The 25841-nt window shown below is 48.2% G+C and overlaps 1 protein-coding gene across 6 annotated transcripts in view; it reads right to left on the bottom strand.

The window, feature by feature from the left end:
* LOC120897675 (elongation of very long chain fatty acids protein AAEL008004) overlaps positions 1–25841 on the bottom strand; it is a 42389-nt gene that overhangs the window by 7371 nt on the left and 9177 nt on the right. For 4 of the 6 annotated variants that reach the window (XM_040302696.1, XM_040302702.1, XM_040302700.1 and 1 more), the window contains exons 2-5: positions 21940–22012; positions 5752–5914; positions 3369–3451; positions 850–957 (exon numbers count right to left, since the gene is read on the bottom strand). In XM_040302696.1, the coding sequence (XP_040158630.1) occupies positions 850–957; positions 3369–3451; positions 5752–5809 (249 nt within the window). In that variant the 5' untranslated portion in view covers positions 5810–5914; positions 21940–22012. Of the gene's footprint in view, positions 1–849; positions 958–3368; positions 3452–5751; positions 5915–10670; positions 11023–21939; positions 22013–25841 lie in introns of those variants that run through there. The other 2 variants (XM_040302699.1, XM_040302698.1) reach the window with 2 other exon arrangements.

The raw sequence follows: 25841 nt of genomic DNA, 5'->3' as shown, positions 1-25841 counted from the left end.
GACGGAAACCGTTCGTTAAAAAGAAAGAAAAACAACAATCAAGGTTTAAAGCGTTTTCAAAAAGGAAGGAGGTTCGTCCTATGGTTCCTTTCTCTTCGCGAGCTTGGGAGAGGGATCAGTTCGGTGAGTTCGTAACCTCTCTGTTTGCTGGGCAAGGTCGAACTGGAGCCGTACCCTGCCGTACGTCCAAAAGTGCACTACGCTAGTGAAAGGAAGTTATCCCGTAGTGCTCTAGTGAGGATTTTAATTTTATACTCCGGAGTTCATCGCCCCGCTGTCCTTACGGAACGGGTCACTTTGGTGCAGTGTAATCCTTACGAGAACGGAACCTTTTGTCTGTCTGTACAATTAAAATTTAACTGCACGATCAACAAGCGAAGGCCATTGACACGAGCAAAGGTGCTTCAAGCAAATGTCTGTACATATTATTGGGCAGGTTGTCATTTCCTATTTCCGTTCATTGCCATATGCAGAAGATATCCGTGCAGACAGACCATCGGATAAGGAAAACGGTACAGAAACACAAGTAGAATCATGCAATATTCTAAATTCTAACAAACAAACACACACAAACAATTCTAAACATTCAGTCAAACTTTTGCATGAAACTGTGTTGTTTTGTGCAAAAGAAAAAAATGGTTTCAGGCGTCTGTTAGAGTGCGTAACATAGTGTTGTCATGTCGTGTACGAATAGTTCCCGTGTTAATGATGGTCACATTAACACGGTTTGGTCGGTTGGTTTTGGTCGTTTGGAATGCTTCATACAAGATAAAAAACAGAGCTAAATTAATCATTTTCAGTAGCAGTAGTTCTAGATCGTTGGAGCTGAGCGGTCTGGTGACAATGTACCTCATAGAATAACCAGGCACTGAACACGACTTGAACGAAGTTGTACACTATGAGGGTGTTTTTGAGCTGGAAGGGTTTGCGGTTTTCCATTAGCCTTGGGCCCAGAACCTGTGGAAGAAAGAGTACAAAAGCAGAGCATTAATTATTGCGATCAAGAGTGAATAGAGCGAGGATCGGTGTTTCCGTGTTTCGTGCCAAACGACTCGACTCTGTCCAATTTTCTATTGAGAACGATTTCATAGATAAAGCTGTCCTGCTTCGCACCGATCGTCGCCTGTACACCAAAGGCGCAACGAACGAACGAATCTAGAGTGACGACAAAATTGCACTTGACGTCGACGGCGCTCAGCGGAGGTCGGCCTGGTTTTGTGGCGATTAAATAGCAATTAACCTGCGCTGCTACCGTTATGATCGTGTGTACTGAAACGCATTCAAATAGCAACGACGGGGCGACACCCTTTCGTACGTGGTTCGTGGAAGGTTTACCACCCGATTGCAGAGCGCGCGCCCTCTGTCCCAAAGCAGCTCGGCATTCCGGAACGTTGGCAGGCTTTAATAACCGTTGCCACCGTTCCCCTGCGCGCGATGCTTGATCCGGTTCGGTCCACAATCCGGTCCGGTTAAGGTCAGGACTGTTAGATAAGCTAACCTTAACCGAATTTTTTCCATTTCGACATGCTTTCACGATCGAACGCGCGCGCTGCTGCTGGCGGTAGAGCATGTTGTTAGCGTGCCGCGACCGTTTCACTTTTAAATTCATAACATCACCCCACCGCGACGCAGTTAGCGTCCCCGCCGTCCATGGATCGCGTCTTTGCAGCACCGGGGCCAGCCAGCGGGGGCTTTTAAAATTATACTTACACTTACTGTGAAGCTGTTTCTTTTTTTGTCTCTTTCTCGCTCCATGTTTCGTACCGGCCAAAGGTCTTGCGAGTTTATTGAAGGTTATCCCACCCCCAATTTTCGCAAGTCCAATCTTCGATGCCGATGATGATGGAATTGGAAATTTGCTTCCATTTTTTTGGGGGGCACCACCATTGATCAATTGCGACATAGCAAGCGAAAAAAAAACACATGGATGATCGGAGGGAGCATTGGGAAGCCAAATTAAACACTAAGGCGCAAAGTGAAATTCCAAAAATTGGCCACCTGTAACGCACGGTTATTCGCGCTGCGTTATGCAACGTGCGTGCCCCTTCGGAGAGGAAGGAACGCTCCTGTCACGGTGCGGCCATGGACATCTTCGTTCAGGAGGAGCAGCACCGTACGCACTTGTGGAGAAAAAAAACAGGGAGCGTTTGAAGGAGGAGGGGGGGGAGTTGACCAAGTGTGTCGTTGTACGCACATTATGACCATCGTGATGGTTGCGCGATCGACCCTCCATAAAGGTGAGAAAGAGGGGCGGCTCGGTAAAGGTTGACTCGATAGTTTCGACAACAAGCTAATGTACCAGCCCACCACCAGGGACAGGTGGGCTAGGAGGTAGCAGGTTGGATGCACCGCTGGCAACCGTGAACTCATCGCTGTCGGGTCGCTTGTTTGCCCATTGCTTCACCGACGGCCACCACCGCTGGCGATCGCATCGAATTCAATATCGATCAGGCGAGGTGAAGAAATTTGGCAGGCAGGCACAGGTGATGGTGACGTAGTGCTCGGGCGGTTGATGGTGCCGTTGTCTACAAATCTATCGAATCCGCTTTCGACACCCGCACCCACATTGAACCAACCAGGTTCATCAGGTTAGTGTGAGATGAATGAACCTGTTCCGTACTACCGGAGAAGATGCTGCGGAGCGTCCCTCAAAGTTGCGCGTGAGGAAATAATAGGCACTGGTTGAGAAACTGCCCACCGCCAGCGAGAAACGGTTTGACACCGTGTAGCTTCAGAGCAGCTACGTCAGACTACTCCAACTGGTGCACGAAAAAAAAATGTGACCACTCTTAATGGGCGCTTGATTTAGAAATCAAACAAAATCAAACGTCGATTCCACAAAAAAAAAACCTGTTTTAGTGCCGAGAATCGACGATCATTCATCCCGCGCACATAACGGTCTTTTTTCTAACCTTTTTATAATTTTTGATTTTAATGGACACTACTCGGATCTTGATTACCTTGAAAACATTTGGTCGATAAACAAGGGAAACATGAATCCATCAGAAAACAATAAATTAAACGACAGCAGGAATGAATTTCTCTTTCATCTCGTGTCAACTAAGCATCGTAAAATTGAACACATGCTAAACTATGTTCAGGTCATCTAAAATCAAAGCTTCACAGCAAAATGCCCTGATAGCAAAAACTCTCACAACTTATGTGGAACACAATTTGAATATTAAAAAAAAACCATCTTGGTACTACTGTACGCTTCCACGGCGAGAGAAATCGGTATTTTATGCATATCCTGACAGTAGCATACCGCAAAACAGGTTTCTTCTGTTTGGAGGGATGTTTCGAACCGGGCCGGAACTGGCACCGCGTAAAGCGTAAAACAGCCGAAACGGACTGCACACTATACTTACTTTGACTAAGTACACATATCCTAAACATAGTGCTAGGGTAGGGAGCGGCGACGACATCAGTGGCCATTCTTTCGTCCGGGGATCTGGAAAGAGAATAGTTAAGGTACATTTTTAGTTTTACATTGTAAAGAGATTTTTTTACAATTAGTAACTAATCTAATAACCACCAGCCCTCCCTTCTCTGTTATGCTTAGGCTAAGGTTGCCTTCGATGGCCACCAGTAGTAGTAGTAATGGACCTATTTTCGTCCCTAATGAGCAGTTCGTCTTATGGTTAAGCACTCGTGGGAGAATCGACCGAATGGCTCACCTCTTCCGCTTGTAGACTAAAACCTACCGATATCGGTGCGGCCATAACGATGCATTACGATCGCTTTACGGGTCAGGAGGATAGTGCCGGACGGAAAGTCAGATACATATTACCGGCAGGCAGAAAAGAGAAAATGAGGTGCTAAACGGTAGTACAAACAAAGCGTCATCGATAACACAGGCCAGCGGGGGTTGTATCATCATCAACTTTGATCGGAGTGTGCGTGCATGCGTGCGTGTTTGCGTGGTGCTGATTGGATGGTACGAGAGGGTGGTTACTGTTTGTTTCATCATTATCCTATGTAGACACACCATCAGCAGCGATTACTGTGGTGGGATTCATCGCATCGTATCATTACCAATGCTAAATGGTCTTTGCACATTAAATCAAAACTTTGAATGATGTATGACACATACGGATAAACGGTACTAAAAAAACTGCTTGTAATTTCAAGCTAATTAAAAGCAAACTAGAACAAAGCTCAACTCAACTAGAGCTAACTCTAGTGTCCGCCATAATGTATCGCTTGCTAACTTTCAAGCAAATAACAATGCCGATCTGGTGTTATTGTTGTTCATATCTCCATTAGCGTGATATAATGGGAGATGAAGCATCGGGGCAACATCTCACACTAGTCATGAGACGACTATGAAAAAAGTTCCATTGGTTAATAAATTCCATCGCCATCCGTGCGTCAATGACATTGCGCGATCGCAAACTCTAGCCGCAGCGTCACTCGTCGCAGCAGTAGCAGTCACAAGTGCACCAGTTATAGCGAATGCATCTTTGCATCGTTCTACCCGTGCTGTGGCTAATTAATGCATCCAACGGTAGCAGGCGAAGGTTGTCAGGTACTTTTCCATGCCCTGTCATCAACTGATGCAATCGTAGTACTTTGGAGAGAAAAAAAAATGGAAGACGAATGGAAAGGTAACAGAGCAGTGGCTTGGAATGAGCCATGCATGTACTACTTGAAAGCCTACACAACAGCACGTACTTTACACGGGTGCGGAAAAAACAACTGTCTAATTTCAACTGATCGGTTGTTATTCACTGAGCATTTAGCCATGTAAACAGGAAATGGACAAGAACGCAACCCAATTCTAGCCAGCAACCATGCGTCTCCATTAACAGTCACCGAGCGCGCTATACGCTACAAGGAAGTGCGGTGCACTAAGCGTACAGGTATACTTTCCATCATGGTTGTGTTTTGCTCGTCCAGGGCACGATCGTTGCACTTTTCGAGGTAGACGATCGAGGCTTGTGGGTCGATGTCCTTCTCTCCTCCTAATTAACGTGAACTGCACCCCCTTGTCGCAAGTTACACATGCATTGTGGTTGCTGAAAAACAGGTGAACGCACTCCTCGCAGCGGTGCTGCGTTGTGGGTCGTGACCTGGCGCGCCGCTCGAGTCACCGTTATGGAAATCAATACCGCCCAACGTCAATAACAACAACAGTCGGTAGCACTAGGCCCCGGGAGCGGCACAGACAGCAACCACCGTTAACCGGAAACCGCAACACTACAACCCCGTTACACCCAACAAACTGAGCTCAATCGCAAAGCAATTCGATTTGAGCGATCTTTCGGACCTCGGCCACCGGGCGCGACCTGGTTGCACATCGGGGGAATTTTACACTGCACGCAACGCCAGCCAACGACACACAATGTCTGTGTGTGTGCACTGCCTTATGCATATTTAACGGGGAGGAAGAGCTGGATAGAAGTTTACGACACTGCAGTCAATGCGAATTAAATTACTTTTTGATTATTCTAATGCACCTGACGCGCATGCCTGTTGTAGTGGCAAAGGGGGTAGTGGTGATCCGATCGCTTTTAGCCCGATCGCAACAAAACAATTGCCACAACCTCCGTCTGCGACTTCTTGGGCGAGCTATGTATTTTGGGGCCTGTGCATTGGACTCATTACAACGGAGTGCGTCAATTGTTACCAAGTTGACGTTAGTTTTCATCTTATCTAGTACATATAACGCATCCTGGAGCAGGAATCTACGCTCCAGCAAATACGTTTTTGCCTGATGGATGTGGATGAGCGTATGTCTAGCTAACTTACCTCCGTATTTGTCCATGTAGTGATGCATACTGTCAATGTATTTCATAATTAAGGCCATTTCTGTGAGTATGTGCGGGTTTGTGACGGCCGGCAAAAACGAACAGCGATGGCGCGGAACTGGAACGGATATTTCAGGCGCTAGATGACACCACTACTGATGATGCTGAAACGATATCACGAAACAGAAAAAAGGAGGGAAGGATTAATTAAAAATGTGATAATTTGATTACCGACGGTCGCGTACACGGCCGCAGTGAAAAGAAGCTCGACAAAGCACGGCAAGACCCGATCACGGTTAGAGCGAAGGTGAGTGTGTCCACATAGAGTACAATTTTCTACTGTGCCGCACGAGCAAACCCAGAGAGGGTGGTGGGCGTGATGGCCAGCAGACAGCAACACCCGTCGTCACCCAATATCCACGCTCATCGATTATTAATCGAAAGTCATTTCCTTGTACAAGGAGTGAGCTATTAATGCTCACGTTAGAATGCCACGCTTCCCGCGGAAGGGAACAACACTCACTGATGTAGGAGGCGAAGGTGGTACACGGTAGAGTCCGCCCCTTCTGTCCAGCAAAGGGTGACCTACATTCGTTACGTTTGCATTGTGTGTGTGTGTTTTCTGGCGGCGGAAGTTAGTCGGATCAGCTTGATGATAGCGTTTGCAGCCGAGAAGGGGGCGGTGTTAAAGGAATCGATGGCTCTGTGGCAGCTTCGCGTCGCAGTATACCAACACGAAGGGAACAAAACAAAGACCTCCCTTTCCACTTCCCTTCATTCCTCCCTTCTCCATTGCGGCAAAGTTCTCGGGCAAGAAAGTTATGGTTTTGGGTGGAAAATTATCTGATACATTCGCTAGTTTTTGTACGCAATGGAACGAGGAAACGAACACAGCTTTACCACGCCAGCGCTTGGCAATGGTATGGTGGGCACACAAATGTTTGGCTTAACATGTGGTTGCTTTTTGTCGGCCATGTACACACGACACTACATGCAGTTATCAATTAGGGGACGTTCTGTTGTTTCTTTTTTTTTGTTGCCCATCGTTTGGCTGGCCTTCGCGCGGAAAGGGATTGCATGAGACAAGCGTGTTTGGTGCAGCTACACAACTACGAGCAGCTTAGCGAGGCGCCAATAAGTCCACCAATGCTTACATCGACCCCGCTCCTCCCTCGACTCGGTGGTTCATATTTCAAACGGCACACACACACACACATACACACACCAGGACAGGAAAACGAGAACAAGTAATTCACCAACAAGTTGTAATACCAACAACAGCCCGGCCCAAGTTGTGCCTTTGGGCCAACGCCGCAAACGAACACTTTCCTGGCTGGCGTGATAATAAACGGAACCCTACACTCCCATCCCACCCGCGCTCCTCCTCTGCCGTCTGATGAGACATGGGGGGAAGGTGGTCATTGCGAGGTATCGTCGTCGTGATTTTTGTTCTCTTGCATAACCACGGTCGGAAGCGAAACATTGCCACATCACGTGGCGAAGGAAAGTCGCATCAAACACAACAGGACGGCGTGTCGCGGCTGACGGCGGAAACAGCTGAGTGCATCGCGGTGTGTTTGTGTGTGTATGTATGACATCATGCTGCGCTTGCACGTGCGACGATGCAAACAGAGCAACAACAGAGTAAGGCACCCAACCCACCACCCACGCCAAGTGCCCCAAACACGAAAAACACACGTTCGAGGTGCTGTGTACATTAAATCTCACGTGCTCATGTGACACAGCATGTCAGTGCACCCGCATCGATCGCTTGCTTCGATCATGAGAGCCTTCGGAAAGGGTGGGAGGTGCGTAGTATAATGCAAGGTTGAACCGGAGGGAGCTATCGGGCGCCATGGGGTTACAGCACACAGGGTGAGTGCAGCAATACAGAATGACACCGACGCACATAATGACACACGGTAGTGAATCTATATTTGTAGCGAAAACGTGCTTTTCTGGCTTTATTTATAGAACTACTTCGGGGCGGCAAAAGGACAACGACGAAAAAAAGGTGCGTGCGTGCGTCATTGCTTTGGGTGAGAAGAGAGCGAAACGAGCTCGAAACAGTCGTCGTCTCTCCCAACACGCGTTTTTTTTTGGTGACGTTTACCGTTTATGACGACGTTCCCCTAATAAAACACACACACACATAACACACGAGTGTTCATATCTTTGGCTCTGTGCTGTATGGAAATGAACTATGATGTGTTGAGTAGTGTTAAACAACTAGGCACGAATAGAAGACACTCCGGGCGGCATATCGACGCGCTCCACTTGCATCGTTCTGGCCACCTGACCTGCGTGCGTTGCGGGTTACATAAGTCTACACAGCGGCAGAACCGGTCCATTAAAATGCCGGACTTCTAAGCATATTAGATACGGTCGATCAAGCCCGCGATCCGAACTGGTCACGATCACTGATTGGGGGGTGGTAAAGGGGGTAGTTTTAGCTCATCACCCCCTTCCGCCGCAGTTTAGATAACAATTAACTCATCACTCACAAGAGCATTGGCGTAAGTAATTAATGCCCTCCGTTTGATGTCATAACGGAAGATGCACCGGGCTTGGCTGTAGGTGTAACCGTTCAACAGCATGTTTGGAGAGGGGTCGTGCCACGTTCCGGTTTGACCGTGTGCATTGACATAGTTGGGGACTTATTATTGTTGATACGATTGTTGGCTTCTCCTTCATCCATCTGTCGTACTGTTACGTATTTGTTTCACTCCATCAGCCCATCAAGTTAAACTACACACGTTTAAAGAGTGCTTTGGAGTATCTTTGGCCAACTTCATTACACAAGTTGCAACAGTGTAGAACTCTTATCACACTCTTAAAACGTGCGGAGCTTAATACCTTCTTTTTATTACTTGACTGTCATGTTGGGTGTTGTTACCGAGAACGTCCTCGCCCCTCGTCGTATCATTTTTTGGTGGAAACGGGGGATTAACGCTCTTGGGCTGCTCCCATTTTTTCGCCGGAAAGTCGACCATGTGGGCAGCGTACCCATGCACTGAGTTAAGCTTTCATCAAATACTCTCTACAAGTGTGCGTGTGTGTGTGTGTGCGTTTGTAGGAGCGCTTGCTAAGCCCTTTATCAAAAAACAAGCCAGAAAATTGGGCTCTTGAGGGAGTGTGAACAAAAAAAAAAAGGTACGCGTCAGCTGCAACATCCATCATGCGGCGGGTTTCCAATTTTTGGAGCAAGAGTAGGAGCTCTACTAACAGATAGTGGGCTACTAGCCGCGAACGCTAACCATCGGAACGGACGCACAGACGACGAACCGCACTGGCCGTGGTGTTGGTGTGGTGTCGCACCGTTTTGACGGTGGGGGAAATGGTTGGAAAGTGGAAAAAAGTTTCAATCCGCTCTGCTGCTCCTCTGCTCGCCCCGGTGTATTACGTGCGCTACAAGCGTAATCGCGACAAAAGTCGAACAGATGAGTCACGGTCGGTCCATCGCTGCACTTGTTACGGTAATAACAGCGTCTCCTTCTTATCGGCGATGATGTCTAACCTCCCCCGAGCCTCTTCTAACCCCCGCGTATCGACCGATCATGCCGGGGGTTTGGCCCACATTTCCGTCACTTTGAGGAATATGTCATCGTGCGATGACTGGATGAGGGAGCGTCCCAAAAACAGATAACAATTTCCACTACTCCCAAACTGGTCGGTTGCAGCCCCGTTTTCCGCAAATTTTTAACCAAAAGTCCATGATTCGTTCTCCCCTCCCCATGTATCGTTATCGCGGGTTTCGACTGATATCACACCACATCCTCCTTTGCTATTTGCGATAAAAAAAGGTAAAATCAAGCAAAGCACGATGATCCGTTAAATCTGCCGCACCGAGAGGCTTATGCGAGGTACGACCAAATCTGCGCCTCCAGTTGAGGAGGAGGATCGTTGCTGTAGCCGAGCAAGATTACACCGGGGTTCGTAGTTCACGTGGCTTTCAAACCAAACACACACATACGCACACACACGCACTCGCTTCTAACGGTGTCTGCTTCTTTTCTCTCCGTAGCCGTTTTGTCACTTTGGTGCGATACTGGCGCGATGCTAAGCCGTGATTTTGAGTTCGATTCGCGTTGCATAACGGTCTGTGGAGTTTTGTCATACACCGAAATTCACGTAAGGCCCAGGACCAGCAGCCTTGGTTTTCGGTTGGTGACACAACACGCACTGGAGTGCTGGCAGAGTCCGGCATGAAGACGAGGAAGAGAACCTGTTCCAAGGGGGTTGGTCGGCTGCTCTTTGCGGAATAATGACAGTAGGCGGACAAACCCGAACGAACAAACCAACAATATCGCATCGATTCACTACTGTGCGCTCTGCAGCATTAAATCATGGTTCCTGTGGCATTGGTCATCCCATTGAGCCCCAGTGGGGTGGGGGGAGGGGGAGGGGGCACCCCATATTGGAGACGACACACAGACGTTGACAGGGTTCATTGGCATCTTTCCGTGTGAACTACAAAAGAGGGCCCTTTGGCAAAGTTTCTCAATGCCGCTTCACGCTTCACTTTCAGCGTCGAGTAATCAGCTGAATGAGGTATTTTTGACTGCACCCACCACACAACAAACCAAACACACAGCCACCACACATAAGCGCACACGGACACACCACACCACACACTCGAGGGCGGGCGTGGAGTTTGGGGGTCTAACATTTTGCCAAAAATGCATTTTTTCATTTGCAATATGATCGCAATATAAACACATACATACACACACACACATTGGGCGCACACAACACACTCTTGGACAGTTTTTGCTGAATTTCGGAAATTTCTGCACTGCTTAACAAACGTTCCAGTAATTCCAAGAGTTTACCTTTTTAGGAACAGTTGCGCCACAACAACCAGAGTCCCACAATTTGCACGGGCTTTTCCAAACAAAACAAAACGTAAAAGTAACGCACCTACCTAAAGCACCCAACAACGGGAATGAAACCTCCTCCACCAGGGCGGCAGGCTAGGGTGCAACCTTTCTCGGTGGCCGCGAAAAATAGTTTCCACTGCAAACGAACAAAATCAAGGCCCTCTGGCGTGGCAGCTGATTCTTCCCGTGCCTGTTGTGCCACCAATCGTTGTGTGAAACTGGATATTAGAACTAACTGGCAAGGCTCACTCTAACGGTGGTGCAACGGTGGTGGATGAAGAACCCTCCACGCATAGCACGGATACACACACAAACACACGCACGGTTGGCTATCGAAACACACACGCAGTAGCAGCGAACTCGAGCGCGCGCGACCGTACTCGATGACAATCAGTCGTTTTCTAAACGTTATTTTCAGCTTCCCCACGATGGGAACCAGCGCGCGATTAGCCGCGGAACCATGGACACAGAGAGTGACACACAGCGACACACCGGCGCAGGAGAAGGGGACAATCCCTTCCACGCTGACGCTGCCCCCACCACACCCCACGAGCCGGCAGCCGCCGCGGTCGTGCAACCGAAGTTCGCAAACAAACGCGAGGGCCCCGACGTTCGTGTGTGTGTGAGAGTGTATCTATATTTCGGGTAACCGGGTTATACGTCGTACGACGGCCAGTCGGTCAGGAGATGGGTCGATGGAGATTCGATGCAGAGTTATGTGCGTTACACGGCGCACACTTGGAACATCGAAAGGCAACACCAAAAAAGTTTGGTGCGTTGGAGGAGACCAGTTGACTTCTGGAGGTTCTCTTTTTTCTCCTTTTCGCCCTACTCTATCTCTTTAATCACCCCCCCCTCCTCCCCTCGAAGCGATGCAACACTATTGAACTTCGGGCCAAAGTTGCTCCCTACGGCTACGCGTTACGGTTCACTCGGTCAACTCGCTGATGATGATGATGGAGTTCGCCCTGTTCTTGGCGTGTGTAAGTGTGGAGACGGAATAAGATCAACTTTTGATTTCGAGCTCAGGTTTGAGCAGGGGAAGGGAAAGAATTAATCAAGTGCAACGATGCAAATATCAACGACAAGTGCAGTTTTCCTTTATTTCGGGATCATTCAGCAACAGAACTAGCACAGCACGTTTGAGGAGCACCGTTTTTGGAAAGGAGTTGAACGATGATCTTTCGTAGGTTAGAAAATTATTTATTTTGAAAGACATTTGTCATGTTTTGTAGCCCATTCGATCTTCATCGACAACGCGACAACGATCTTCATGCATTCCTGCAACTGTTGCCAACAGTACCACACTCCTAGGTGAGGAAATGGGTCGTTACATGTTAGATCTATTGATCGACTACTAGCTTTTGTTGCTGGTTTTTTTAAAAGTTTTATGTCATGTGTTGTGTGCATCACGCTCTCCTCCAGCTTTGTTTTATTTTCGTTTGGATTGAGCAAACCACAGCCGTGGGGTCTTCACGAGCGGGGCCGACTCGCGCGCGCATACCTTGATCAATCGAAGACTTAAAAAAAACCCACACACACACATACCAACTTTGATTATATTGGCTTTACCTTAACACTATCTCTCCATCCGCCCGTACCAACTCCAGCTTCTGCCTCATTCCGACGCAGCCGGCGGAGTCGATCAAATATGGGGCCGAAAACAGCGAAACCCATCGAACCGACCTCCCCAAATTACCCCCGGCCCAAGGAAGGGGGTAGAGGCCCTGCCGCAGACGAATGGGTGGGCACTACGCGAGGCAGCAGCCTTCTACCCCCAAAAAACCACTTCGAAATGCGTTAAAACTTTACTTGAATAATAAAATAAATGGCCATTACATAAGAAAACGTACGAAAGCGCGCTCGGCCCGCGCGCTGCTCTTGGCAAGGTCAGTTGCGGCAGAGAGGCAAGGCGCACAAAACTATGCTCCTGTGCAATCGTCGTCGCTCACTCGGTCCGTCAGTGATTAATACCACGGACGCGAGATCGCGCACACACACACACGTCGGAGAGCGGGGGGGATCGCTGGGTTTCCTTTGTTTCGATGGCATACAAGCATATAAACACACACATACACATATACCTGAGCGCAAGCAGGTGGTTAGTAGTTAGTAACATGCGAATCATATCAATCAACTTCACCTGCCCTATCCTGCTGCCCCTCGCGCCACCCACCAGCAGCTTCATTCAAATGTGAAGCAATAGCGACCAAATAGTCACAATCTCTAGCCAAACTTGTGCATTGTGGAGGGGGAGTGGAGGGTCATTTTCCGTGCAATTTTGGGTTTATTTCACTCGCGAACAACCTTGTTGAATTTTCAAATTGCCTCCCTTCCGCCCACCACTTTAAGAATTGCTTCTCCGTTGTCTCACAGCCGTTGTACACAATTGCTGGCTACAGGCTGCTGCTTAACGGATCGTGGTGTGCGTGGATGATTACAACTTCAATCTATCGCACTGAAAGTGTGATAACCGGTGGTCTCGCAACGACAGCTTCCAGGACCGAACGAAAAATACAGGTCCGGCTAGTCGTGTTCGGTCCCAAAGGAGCAGGGAGGAGAGGAGCGTTTGTGTCAAAAGATTGTGGAATTTTTGGGGCCACCTCACGCCCAGTTGTTTCCCTGTTTCTATACCAAGCATTCCTCCCCGCGCACCCCGATTACATATGATCCTTCTTTTCGACCACGCGCGGATCACTTATTGAATTTGTGTTTTTCTTGTTGCTTTGCCGGCCTATGCCCTCGTCTTTCATCTTTCATCCATTCCTTCCCTACCCCGAGAGAGCCAAGACAAACCCCAAAACACGAACTTACTAAACACTACCATAATTTGTTATGTAGTCTCGGCCCCGAGTGTGTTGCTTCGCGCGATCGCGATCTTCGATCGTCTGTTTGGAGCTGTGGCGCGCATAACCCTTACTACACCTTGCTCCTTCGCAGCATGACACATAGACACACACACATACGCACGGTTTCAAATCTTTTATCCCCGAGCAAACACAGGAGACACGGCCGAAACTGACTGAGAGAGTAGCAGATGGGTGGTAGACGCAACAACGCAGCCAAAGGCGACCAAAAACCACCTTTACCAAAAAAAAAAAACAAACTGAAAAAGAAAACGAAATACCACCTCCAAACGCTTGACGGGTGCGAAGAAAAAGGGAAAAGCGAAGTAGGCTTACTTTTACTTTCATTAACGCGGTTAGTAGGTCTCTCGGCATCTCCGGTAACAACCATTTCGGTTTCGACGCATCGTCGCCGTTGCCACAGTGTGCTCGATTCCGGGCGGTCTGTTGTGTCTGTTAAATGACTTCATTTTTTTACCCTTATGTTCATCACATGCATAGGCGAGAGCTAGCAACACTCATCTCTATGCGCTTATGATGTGAACCGTGTGCGTGTTGCAGTGCTAAGGGGCCAGCTGCAGACGTTGGATTAGCTCACACGACTTTGAGATACTACCACATCTCGGACGTGGAAATTAGCTTTGACGGGATGGACTGGCGCTAATTGTCTTGATTTGGAAACGACCAAAAGGAAGTTTAGAACAAGGTAGCAAAGGTAGTTCATTGGCTGAAGCATATTATTCTTTCATTTGCACCATTTCGGTGCTGCGCGCATCGCATCGTTCGTATTTGCGTACTCCCCCAAAACATGTGATTCCAATGCTATAACTATAAATAGTCGTCACACTAACACATGGCCGATATCCTTATGCGTGTAAAATGGCCAAATTTATCCTCCGTTAGTTATGCAGCACGATTATTCAAAAAGCGAACCTTCGCATACATTTCCCTCCCCTCTCCTCTGCTGGTGCGCCCGCATTAGGAATGTAGGAAACCCACCCCAAATGCTGCAATGACCAATCGATACCCTGACCCAATACACGCGTCCGTCTGCGTCACGCACCCGCACCCGCAGTCACCTCAGTTCGCTTCCATTTCGGCGCACCATAACCCAAACCCAAAAGAAGGTGACAAAGTCGCGTGCTGCTGGAGGCTTTCCTTTTCACTCCCAAACATACCATGGCTGCCACCAACAAGCCAACCACCTACCTGGTGACAAACCGGGTGTATTATGAGCGGACACAAACACAACGCCACAACACATGCGAAGTACGCAACACACCCACGACATTTCCATAAACGCTTCTTCAACTGTTTGATATGCGTTACGGTGGACACCCCAGCGAGTCACCCGTCCTGGGGGGTTGCGCGGGCTGCCACCGCTAAGCAGCGCACGAGCGTCGGAACGGTGGTGAGAAACTTCGCGGAGTCAGTCGGAGAGATAAGGCACCGCACCGCATCCCGTGTATCAAACATTCACCTTGCACTCACTGCTGGGTATGTGTTGATATACAATTGGTATGCATCCTGCGTACGGGCAGGCATTCCAGTCGACTCGTCACATCATCTATTGGGTGAATTTTCAAACATTCCTCCCTTCAATCGATCCCCGCCCGACTGAGGATAAACAGTTAGCATTCGGTACAGAAGTTCCGATGCTTGTCTTGTTGTCCAGGTTTCCCCATTTTGGAATGCCCGTCGGTACGTTATTTCCGTTGTTTGTTTTATGCTCACTCGCACAACAAATGTGTGTGTGTGCGTTTTTGTTATCCAGGACCGAACGAAAAATACAGGTCCGGGGAGGGATCATTTCATTCTAAAGAGCAAAGAACTCTCAAACAATTGAGTTTTTTAACGCATATCAAGCCAAGCGTTTGAATTTTAGGAGTAAATTGCAGTTGTTGTAGCACTAGTACAGAAAGATATAAGATAAGATATAATTTTATCACTTCGCAACATTATTTAAGAAGCAAAGAAAAAATGGCTGCAGAACATGCCACCGCTGATGGACGATCCCAGGTTGGACTTTGCTCGTATGATCAAGCTTACGGATCGTCGAATGTTCTCAACCTTTTGGATTGTTTATATCACTATAAAGCTACCCACACCCTGGTGAAGTGAAATGGAAATTATAGCCGCTTAAGAATGTCATCGAACCTTCCAGTCGATCTAATGCACGACAGTGCGAAACGTCCTGGGGGGCGCGTTTGCGAAAAATTTACATCAAAACTAGTTTTCCTACAGCCATAAGCCACCAAAGAACGCACCTGCCCCTGCCAATAGCTGAGGGAACCGACCACAGTGTGTTATTGCGCGCGATCTCTTTCTTACCCTTTCACACAAATCTTCCATCATAAATTCTTAATCACTCAGAAGATCGAGAAGGATCTACAAACAAACTGCGCCAGCCGGCAAGCAAGCCAGCAAGCCAGCAAGCCATCGAAGCGTTCCAACTGTCGACTCATAACACAGTCATCACTTCCTGCAGCGGAGCGCGTCGCGTTTTCTGCCAGTTTCTCGGATTTCTGGTTGCGCGCCTTTCTACTTCTCCTCCTGCTCCCCTGCGCTTCCTTCCATTCGGCTTGTTTACATTCCCATCAAGGTTATTAGGCACACAGACCCACAAAGTGGCTGACAGCACACGGGCTGCTGCGAATTTCGCCTCGTTCCTTTCAATTCGCCGGACGGACCCCGTGTGAAGTTACCAGTATATATGGCACTACTACTCTGGAAACGTGATTCAAAGTTCGGCAGCATTATCGACATCATCTGTTAGGTGTCCGAAATCGTAGCAGTAGCACAGCGCCGCCGACACCGACTGGTTACCTCAAACTGGTGTAGCTCAATGAGTGAAGGTCAGATGGAAGTTGCGAAAACTCACAAACAACCATCAAGAATATTAATATTCATATAGCTGATGGATGTTTTTGGAGCGCAGACAATCTCTCGTCAATCAAGACCGGAAGCAGGGTCTAGTGTTCATGAAGCGTTAGGTGGATCATTTGCTTTATGATCGATTATCCGATCAGTTCCGAAGAACAATGCCGGATTTTCCATACATGAACACCGTGACGGTGACCCGTGTTGGGAAACTGCTAGAGAGGTGCCTTGTCTGCTGTATCATTGCATTTTGAAACTCGGAAACAACCAAGGATGAACGATGTAATGCGATTAGTGTCGCTCGTACCCGGCCGAGGAAGGAAGTGCTAAAGGACATTTGTAAAATAAATGCAACTTTCTAGTACATTTATCAGTAGTGGGAAATGTTGTGCCGTTTAATCAAAGACAACGCCACATTTATAAACAGACGAATTGTAATGATGTATATGTTTGATGACCTTTTCGGAGGGAAAACCCCTACTTGGAATGCAAGTAATATCCTGTGCAGTTAAACTTACAGAATGGTTTCGGCGTGTACTAGCAGAGTATTGCGACGTATCGCCTTGGCGTAGGACGCATGGTAGTGCCCATGAGGACGCAAAAGCTAGTGCTCCCAGTGAATTGATCCCGCGCAATCAACTTTCACTTCTTTGTGGCGGAATTCAACCATTCCCCCACCCGCCATACGAAGATTTCATCCATCTCGACGACGATTACCGAGTCCACAGCCTGGAACACGCTTGGACATGGAGCAGCCATTGGAGGACACGCGCGTGTACTATCACTTTGCACCGTTTGTTCGGGTAGTTCTCTCTGTTCACATGCACCGAGGGGAAAGGGGAACTGTACCGAAACCACGGCAGCTGATCCAATGGATAGCAAGAGAGGGCACCACAACACAGTCTCTTTTACGGTACCAGCCGGGCCCCACTATGCGCACGCCGCCATCTCCTCGCACCGTCTGTGGTCTCTTCTTTTCCCAATTTCGTGCGCTGGCCTTGAGCGCAGTGTCGAACCGTTCGGGTAGCCAGAGCCAGGGGTGCGCGGAGGGTGGGTGCTGAATTTTCACCACCGAAGTAACCGGGGACAAAGCGCTACATACATCCCCACAAGGTGACCACGACCAGAAAGACCCTCATTGCCACATCGAACCGCGAGCGAATGTGTTGTGAAAAATTGCCTCCATGGCTGTTGGGGTTGGTTGGCGGTGACGGCTCCGCGTGCCGGCTTGCTTCCCGGTGGAAAGGGCTTGTGCCAAATTTTCCCATGGCATAGTCATCGAGTGGATGGCGACAATTTGTAAGCTGTAAACGCCATAAACTCTTGCCGGGCGCCACACCATTTCCTATCGGGTTGTGGAAGAAGAAACCTCAATTTACGATCTTAGGCCGTAGAGCCGTACACAGTATCGGAAGTCCACCCGGTTCACCATCCGGGATGTGTAACGAACGTTGAGACCCTCCGCGAAAGGGACGTCGTCGAATGCAATCGACAACAATAAAAGTAATCAGCGCTGTAAACGCCATGTGTAGTGGAGAAGCTGGCTTTCAACGAAGCTGGCTTTCAATTTTTACACAATCCAAACGCTCTCTTGCCCAATGCTTAAAGTGGCCCCAGAAACACACACACACACACTGCCACAAACATTTGCCGGCGATGTGTAGCACGATCTGTCGATCTCTTTTATATGATGTGTGTATATATGCTTCCACCTGGTTTTAAGATCTAATGAAACGAAACACGAAACGCTTACGAAATGGCTACTTTTTCCGTTCGCTTCGAGTCATTTTGACGGCAGGTCTACACACCAATCGATCTCGGCCCCCACCCAGGGGGAGTGTTGGCACAATGTCCTCACCCGATCAATATCGGTACTTTGCATGCCAAGCATGTCTAGCGCGCAACAGACAGGCTTCAACAACTGCATTGCACTGTGGTTCACCGAATCGGACCACCGATGGCATGCGAACGATGCATTAGAAAATGATGCACGCGAAGAAGATTCTTTCCAAGCGGCGCCCCAGACACACTGTGTGGGTTTGTTTGTTTGTGCCTTTTTTGCGTCGTTCGTGTTCCATTGGATGTTTTTTAGTGGGTCGAAGGGCAATTTGCAGCGGCTTCGTGACAGAAAAGTGATGCACGCAAACCAAACAAACAAATCACTTTCTACCGCTTTCTAGCAGCCGGAGTGGTGCGAGATCATTTCCTCAAGCTACTTCCGCTTGATCGTTTCTTCAATTGCCATAGCTGTGGTGTGCAAGAATAGGCAATAGACAATTGTGTGTTAATCAATTCACTCTATCTGCATGTTCACTTTCAACAGCAGCAAAGCGTCGAAAGTTGAAGTGACAGTTGAAGTTCTTGTCAAATGTGCAACAAAGCGCTCGTTACGGGTTAGAGCATTTGCAACAAACATTCTATCCCTTCGACTGTTCCTCGTTGGCGGTGAACGTAAATCATCGCCGCTTAACGTAAACCTTCTTAGTGAGAGGGTTTTTTTGCGGGGCGAAGGCGACCATACATTGCATCGGAGATGTTGCTGGCAATGGGAACTAATAAGAATAATGATAGCCATTTACGCCCGTCGATCACCACCCCCGCCCGGTGGTTTCTTGGTAGTGATGGTGGGTGCAGGCGTGTAGGACGCCGCTGTTTGTTGCAGCAACCCTAGGCGGGGCGCACGAACGCGATCGTTTTGGTGTGATTAGCGACCCTGGTTAACGATCGCGAAAAGCGGGCGGTGGCAACGGAATGTTGGCGGAATGAAGCTTAGATCATAATATTTTCTCCCCTTCATTAGTAGTGCGGGGTGACGGTATGATTCTAGGTGAATTCCACGCTAGTAATATGGTGCAGAATCTACGACGAATCACGCGAGACGGCGGCGCGATCACTCGCGTTAGGTAACAGCCCACGATTATGCAACCTGAGTAGGAGCCGTTTGAACCCACAAAAAAACCCCATTATTACTCGATACTACACACTTGCTTGACAAGATATTATCAATCGTTGTGTGCTGAGAGCAATGTAATGTTGAGAACAGAAGCAACAATGGGACGATCTACGAGTGCCACTCATCACAGAGGGAGATACATATGGAAACTCTGATTGAGCGTCATGTATTTCGGAAACAAGTAATGCAACGTACCTGTGCCTGCTTTAAGCCGATCACAATCGAACATGAGAAACTAACTTATAATGCGAATGATATCATGCATCTCCACCTTACCCCGCTGAACGGGTGTGTCGATTGGCAAAAATCCAATGAATCAGAACTAATGTGTTGTTCTCTCGACTCATCGTTTTGCTGCGGGATAAGGTCCCGAAAGCATATCCCATCCACCTAACGCCGGAACTGACGGCAAACTGTCTAATGTCAACAAAACGGACTTGGCACCGCGTGTGTCGAATAAAAAAACACGTGAAAACTATCCACCCCCTTCGGATCACAATACGACGATGATGTCAATGATGACGGCGAAATTACCCTCAACTGGTGTGAGTTGAGAATTTCGTTGGACGTTGTTGTGTGTTGGCGTGCTAATTGTGTTAGCACCGTCCTCCAGTCCAAAGGTACATGCGCCTAGTGTTTGTCGAACTCATCCGCTGTTCGACTTAAGTGGACGTTTGTTGAGAGTTAGTTGAATGGTACATCTACCGCACTTTTCACAACAATGTATGAAAGGTTGGTTGGATGGTGTCAGTGTCGGTAACAATAATTAAAGGTTCTTGGACCCGCAATTGGGGACCACAATTTTGGTTGAGTAGATTTGGCAGCAAATAGGAAAATTGCTGGCTCAAACCGGGTTTTACACCGTGACGATCCAACAGCATACATAATACATCCTACAATTGCAGTCTTGTCGAAACATGTCCAATTGCGTACCGCAAACACACACACACACACACACACCCAGTCTGAGAACGTTTTCCTTCCATGTGGGCTTTCGAGCAGGTGTGTGTCCACGCTGACAAATTAGAAAATGCAAACCTCCTGAGTGAGTCGATCGGCTGGTCTGCGCCGTTGGTTTTCCTGTTGCCGACTCGTCGGTAGCGCTTGAGGATTGGTGTTGACGTCGACGACGAGTTGACACACACGGCGACAAATGCGACACACACAGCAGAGCACCACTGACTGGCCGAGCGCAATCGGCGAACCAATTTGAAACGAGAATGTTCTCCACCCGTCATTCAACATAAAATTGCAATAAATAACAGGTTCTTTCATAACTCGCACCAGCCTCGCCTCGCACCACATGCCGCACCGCCACAGTGCGTGCGCAGTGCGGCCGAACATCACTGGGCCTACCCTCCGCTATTTCACATCCCCCCTTAGCCCCCTCTTGTGCTAATCATGCATCTTGCCTTTTCACAGCCGCCACTGATAGAATCCTTTCGAGACCTCGCCTCGCTGGAGGCTTTTCCTTGACCGTCAATCAAACCATTAGGTTCGGTGATAATTGCACCGTAAAGTCGCCGTGATACGTTCTCGATATGCGCGCGCTGGCACACTGCCGGCGGTAAAGGTGGCTTAGGAAAAGACTAGAACAGGCGAATGAACTTTTCGCGACACCCGAAGAACGTTGCACTCGCGCGGGACCTGATTTCAGTTCACGGTGATGGGATTTTTTTTAGTTGGACTAGCAGCCAACGGATTAGTGAGATTGGCATTTCTGTCCTCAGAATCTCAATTCTACAGCAGCAATATGTAGCACTTTAGGCTATATAACACACCAGCAAGTAGTACCGTTGGCCAACCCAAATAATACCAGTTGACCTAGCGAAAACTGCATCTCTATAGCAAACCGGTCTACTTCTAGCACAAGTCTACCTCTGTGACATCGAAGACATCTCGTTCCTGTGGGGAAACGTATCGTCTTCCAATCAGTGCCACCATCCGACTATGTGAAGAACACTGCTGAGATGTCTCGAACCAAAACAGACCTCAACGTCGTAATCGGGAAGCTAACCTTCAATTTTTTCTCCGCAGAGATTTCTCTTCTCCGTATACCTGCTAATTAGTTCGTGCGGAGAAATAAATAACCTTTCAGAAGCAACTAACCACCTCCACTACCACCATCATCACAACACGTTGTCGTGTTACAACTCCAAGGAAGTCGCTCACTGTTCTTGATATACACACACTAGCTTCCTCCTGCCCACCTTGACCTTGTTTTGGTGGTGTATGAGCTCCACCTCAATACCAGTGCACGCTAGTTCGTAGTTTTGTGAAGCAAACTGTTCTTTTTTCTTCTGTTGCATCCTGTAGCTATGCTATTTTTGCAGGCCAAACATTCCGCGGCCAAGTCCGCAAGGCACGGCAGAGGTTCCCACACCACTTGTTCCAAAATATCGCCATAGGTCGCCGGTTAGCCGAGTGTACCGAGTTCTACACGTACCGGACCCAACCGGATAATATATATATTTAGCACCTGTGTGCTCGTTTCATGCGCTGGCCTATGATGAGGATACTATTTTTAATTGAACATCGCCCAAATTCGGTGCCAGTGCTTGTACGACGACGTCTACGGTCGAAGAGTGAACGAAAGGAAAATGGGCGTTGTATGTATGGCGGGGACTTACCTTTATTCGCGTGAAGGGATGGCGATGTACGGTTACGAACCACGGGGTTGGGAGTTTTCGTTGAGGATGATATCTACGAGGGAGAGAAGAAAAAAACCGAACCGGTTAAACATCCGAAGAATGGCATTGAGCATTTGTTACAGTGTCCAGAAGATGGAAACTCAACGAACACTGGGGATTTAGAGGCTAGCTTTAATATGGATGTTATTCGAAAGCGTATGCTTTTGTCTTACGGCCGCTTCACGCCCTAGCGACTTTCCGTTTGAATTCCGCTTCACTACTAAACTGATGCTGAAGGCGTTTTAATTCACTGGATGCCCTTCCGCCCAGTCCTTCAGGAAATGTAAAGCTCAGCTTGTGTCTTATGACATAATTTGACACATTCCAAAGCCATTCTATCACGTGCATTTCTCACGCATGACGCATTAATTCACTCTCCACTATTTTGTTTGACCCTGAGATCGAGTTTCTCGAGTCTTTCACGGTTCCCAAAATCTGTGACCCTCACACCGTAGCGCCTGCCCCAACGCGCATAAGCCAGGATGAACACTCACGGCCAAAAAAAGGAAGCAATATTATGATGCAACGGATGGTCAGGGTTCGTCCAACCACAAATGAAAAGCCCTCGTTCCTCCGTTAGCTGGAAACATCAAACTGCTGACATTCACCAACTCGAGCCGAGTTGGCCGCGTTCTTTGCTCCTTACCTCTACTACCTTCTCCGTGCTCTACGTCGCTATTGCCACACCCGTTCGTACTCGCCACCCTGTTCCGCCCTCGCTGTGAATCGTCAGTCGCTGGTCGGCCAAAATGCTGTAGACTGCGTAGTGTGTCTTGCGTTTAGCCTCAAAAGAATGAAGCACAGCAGCAAAAACATCAACAAGCGCTGCACGGCACCGAAACGATGCACCTCGGGGCACGTCCTGGGCCCGCGAGACACAGAGAGCGAGAGAGAGAGGGCTGTGTGCACTCAAAACCTGACCAACGCAAATGTCTCGCCTTCGGTCCAACAGGCACAGCGCGCCCTGCCCGAAGAAGCGCTCGGGGGACGATGGCATAATAATAATCAAATAACACACCGGCCAGCCGACCGGCGGCCACCTAACGTCTCCCTAACGACGCAGGTACCGAAGGATGACAACAGCTTGCCGCACACTCACACACACACACACACCTACGGCGCAGACTAACCTTCACCTGAATCGAAAGTGAAACCCCCCGCGATTGAGCTATGTTGGGGAGGAACCGGTCAACGGACGTTTAGCTGTCGCCGTAGTTGCTTGGTTGCTTGGTTGGTTGGTTGGTTGGTTTGCGCTGAGTTGGTTGCTTTTGGGGTCGAACGCTAAGCGACAGCCAACTGTCAAACGACAACTGTTTGGCTTGCACCGAGCTGCGATCGAGATTTCGAGTCAATTTTGTGAGCGGCGCATTCTCAAAGAAAATCCGGTCGAACGGGCTTACATGTATCATACCGGAGGCCGGCAGGGTATGCGACGAACTGCTAGTGCCATAGTGAAGGATGGCTTTGATCTATCAGCGTTGGTTCCGATTTCGCTTTTTGCAGTTGATTGAACAAAAACGACAAGAGACGGTTAGGTTGGTAGATGTATACTCATACTTATCAGTGCATAGTTCAAAGACTAGTAGAAGATTTGTCTGAACTCTGTGAAAAATACTTATTGTGTGCTGTGCATGAAATGTACATAACACTATGGCGTCTCACAGTTGCTTTCGCATAATGCTTTCACACCGCCGTAACAGCCGTATACAAGGGCGTGTGTTGCATTACCATTCCGGCCAGCGTCGTAAATGCGCTTCCTTCGCCGGCAGGCATGCGTTCAGGCAAACAAGTAACTGTGTCAAGATTAGAAAGAGGACAGTCACCTCCCCACCCCATACACACGATCATTGACAGCTGAACAAATCGACATGTGAACGGGCTGGGCTGGAGGAGACCAGCTGGTAGGTGAATAGTTTCATTCATTCCACCACATAGAGAGCATATCACTCCACACAGTGATCCAACCGAGCAGATAGCAGCATGGTTGATGACATTGTGCAGAGGCCAGCCATTTTTTTAATCGAACTTTACTCTCTAAATGACTCAAACCCAACTTATTTCAAAGGCTCGGCGCGTTAAATGAACACGAGCGCGCAAAGCATCGTTAGAATTTGCCGAGCGCTTGAATAATTATGGTCACGCGGTTTTGTCATTTACCTTCCCTACCTTCGCGCCATATACGCACACCCGATGAATAGCAATGACACACACACACGAACTTCAATTGCTGACTTCAGAATCGGGAAGAAGTCACACGAGCAAAGACGAATCACCTCTATTCAAGCCAGCATTGACATCCGGTTTCGTCGCTTGCTGGTGAGAATGCGACAAGCGTGATCACTTTCAGGCCCCGGTTTGCCCTTCCACGGTGATCATGTGCTGCCCCTACTGATAGTGTGGTACGGGGTGGTGGGTTGACTATGCTCATATATAAGAAACCCCTTTTTGCCGTAGTTCCTCGCCCTTTGCAAACGGTTTGGTTGCCCGCTTGGCCACGGTTGCCAAATGGCTTCATTTGCTCCCCAGTACAGTAGGAATTTGATTGTTTTTCACTAGCCGGCACTGTGGCACGATCGCTGAGGAATGGACATGTTTCGTAAATTCCATTTTTGTTCCACTGTGTGTATGTATACGGCTGTAAGTGGTTTCCGTTCAAAAGCAGCCGAAACCGAAACCAAACCAGCCGTTAGCAGCTAGAAGCTCGACAGAATGGTGATTACAAGTGCGATTGCATTAGAATGCATCCCCGCGCTGTGCCTGTCTGTCATCCGATCATTACTGGTAGCATATGTTTGCATTGGTAATGGCTGCACAGATCATTAGGAGGGAGCAAAAAGGGAACCATTAAGAAGGTAACCGAACGAGACGACGGCCGCGCGCTATTGCCCCTTCCTCTTTCCGCTAGCGCCGAGGAGTTGTGGGTGCTCATTATGCTAAAAGCTCATGTGAACGGCCTGTAATTAACGGTGGCATAATTGGACATTTAACAACTGCATCATTGCAGTTCGCCATTCGTCGTTCAGCTGCGCGTCTGTGCGATTGTGATTGTCGTTCTCAGCCTTCTGGTAGGTGTTTTGTATTCACTTTTGGGTTAATTTTTGCATTTCCCGAGTAGATGATAAGTTTCTAAGCACATACGCGCTGCGATTGCTGTTGATTCGACAATTTTTGGAACCCTGACAATTTATGCAAGATATTATCCGTTCTTCACACATTCCCCAGCTAGTCACCCATGGGCGAATAGAGAAATTATCTCAGCATCTCATCAAAACCATCAACGAACGGCTATGCGGAACACATCTCAACATGTTTTAACATAACACGTTTTATGACTTCATTTGCATTCAACATAGCATAGAAATCGCTAGCTTGTTTCCCGGTATCATTGACCGCGAAGATAAATTATTCTGCACATCATATGAGCGTAAGTGCATCGACATTTGTTTCTAAAAAACGGATTTTTTTTCTCTAGACTAAAAACGCTCAATTGTAAGTTTCAACTTCGCCCTCTTTTGAGCCTGAAATGATAAAACTCCGCTATGCCACACAAAATTGACAAAACAACTTAATTGGAAGTCCGTCCAATGTTGCTAACAGTAATTTGATGAAATGTTTCTTCACACCAAACCAATCAACAAACACACACTCGCACAGAGCGCATATATCGCTGTGAAACCGTGATACCAAACTCCTCCGAAGATCATATAATAATGCAGCCAGCGCTGCTAAAACGAGCGCTTTTCATTGGATCTGGTTGAATGTAGGTTGAATGATTAACGCTCATAAACGATTTTTACCACGCACGCTGTTGCGGTTTGGTTTTTGGAGCTAGATAACACACA

This window comes from Anopheles arabiensis, chromosome 2, assembly GCF_016920715.1.
Source record: "Anopheles arabiensis isolate DONGOLA chromosome 2, AaraD3, whole genome shotgun sequence".
Classification (NCBI taxonomy): domain Eukaryota; kingdom Metazoa; phylum Arthropoda; class Insecta; order Diptera; family Culicidae; genus Anopheles; species Anopheles arabiensis.
The sequence above is the reverse complement of the archived record's forward strand: the minus strand, read 5'-3'. Positions and strand labels throughout refer to the sequence as shown.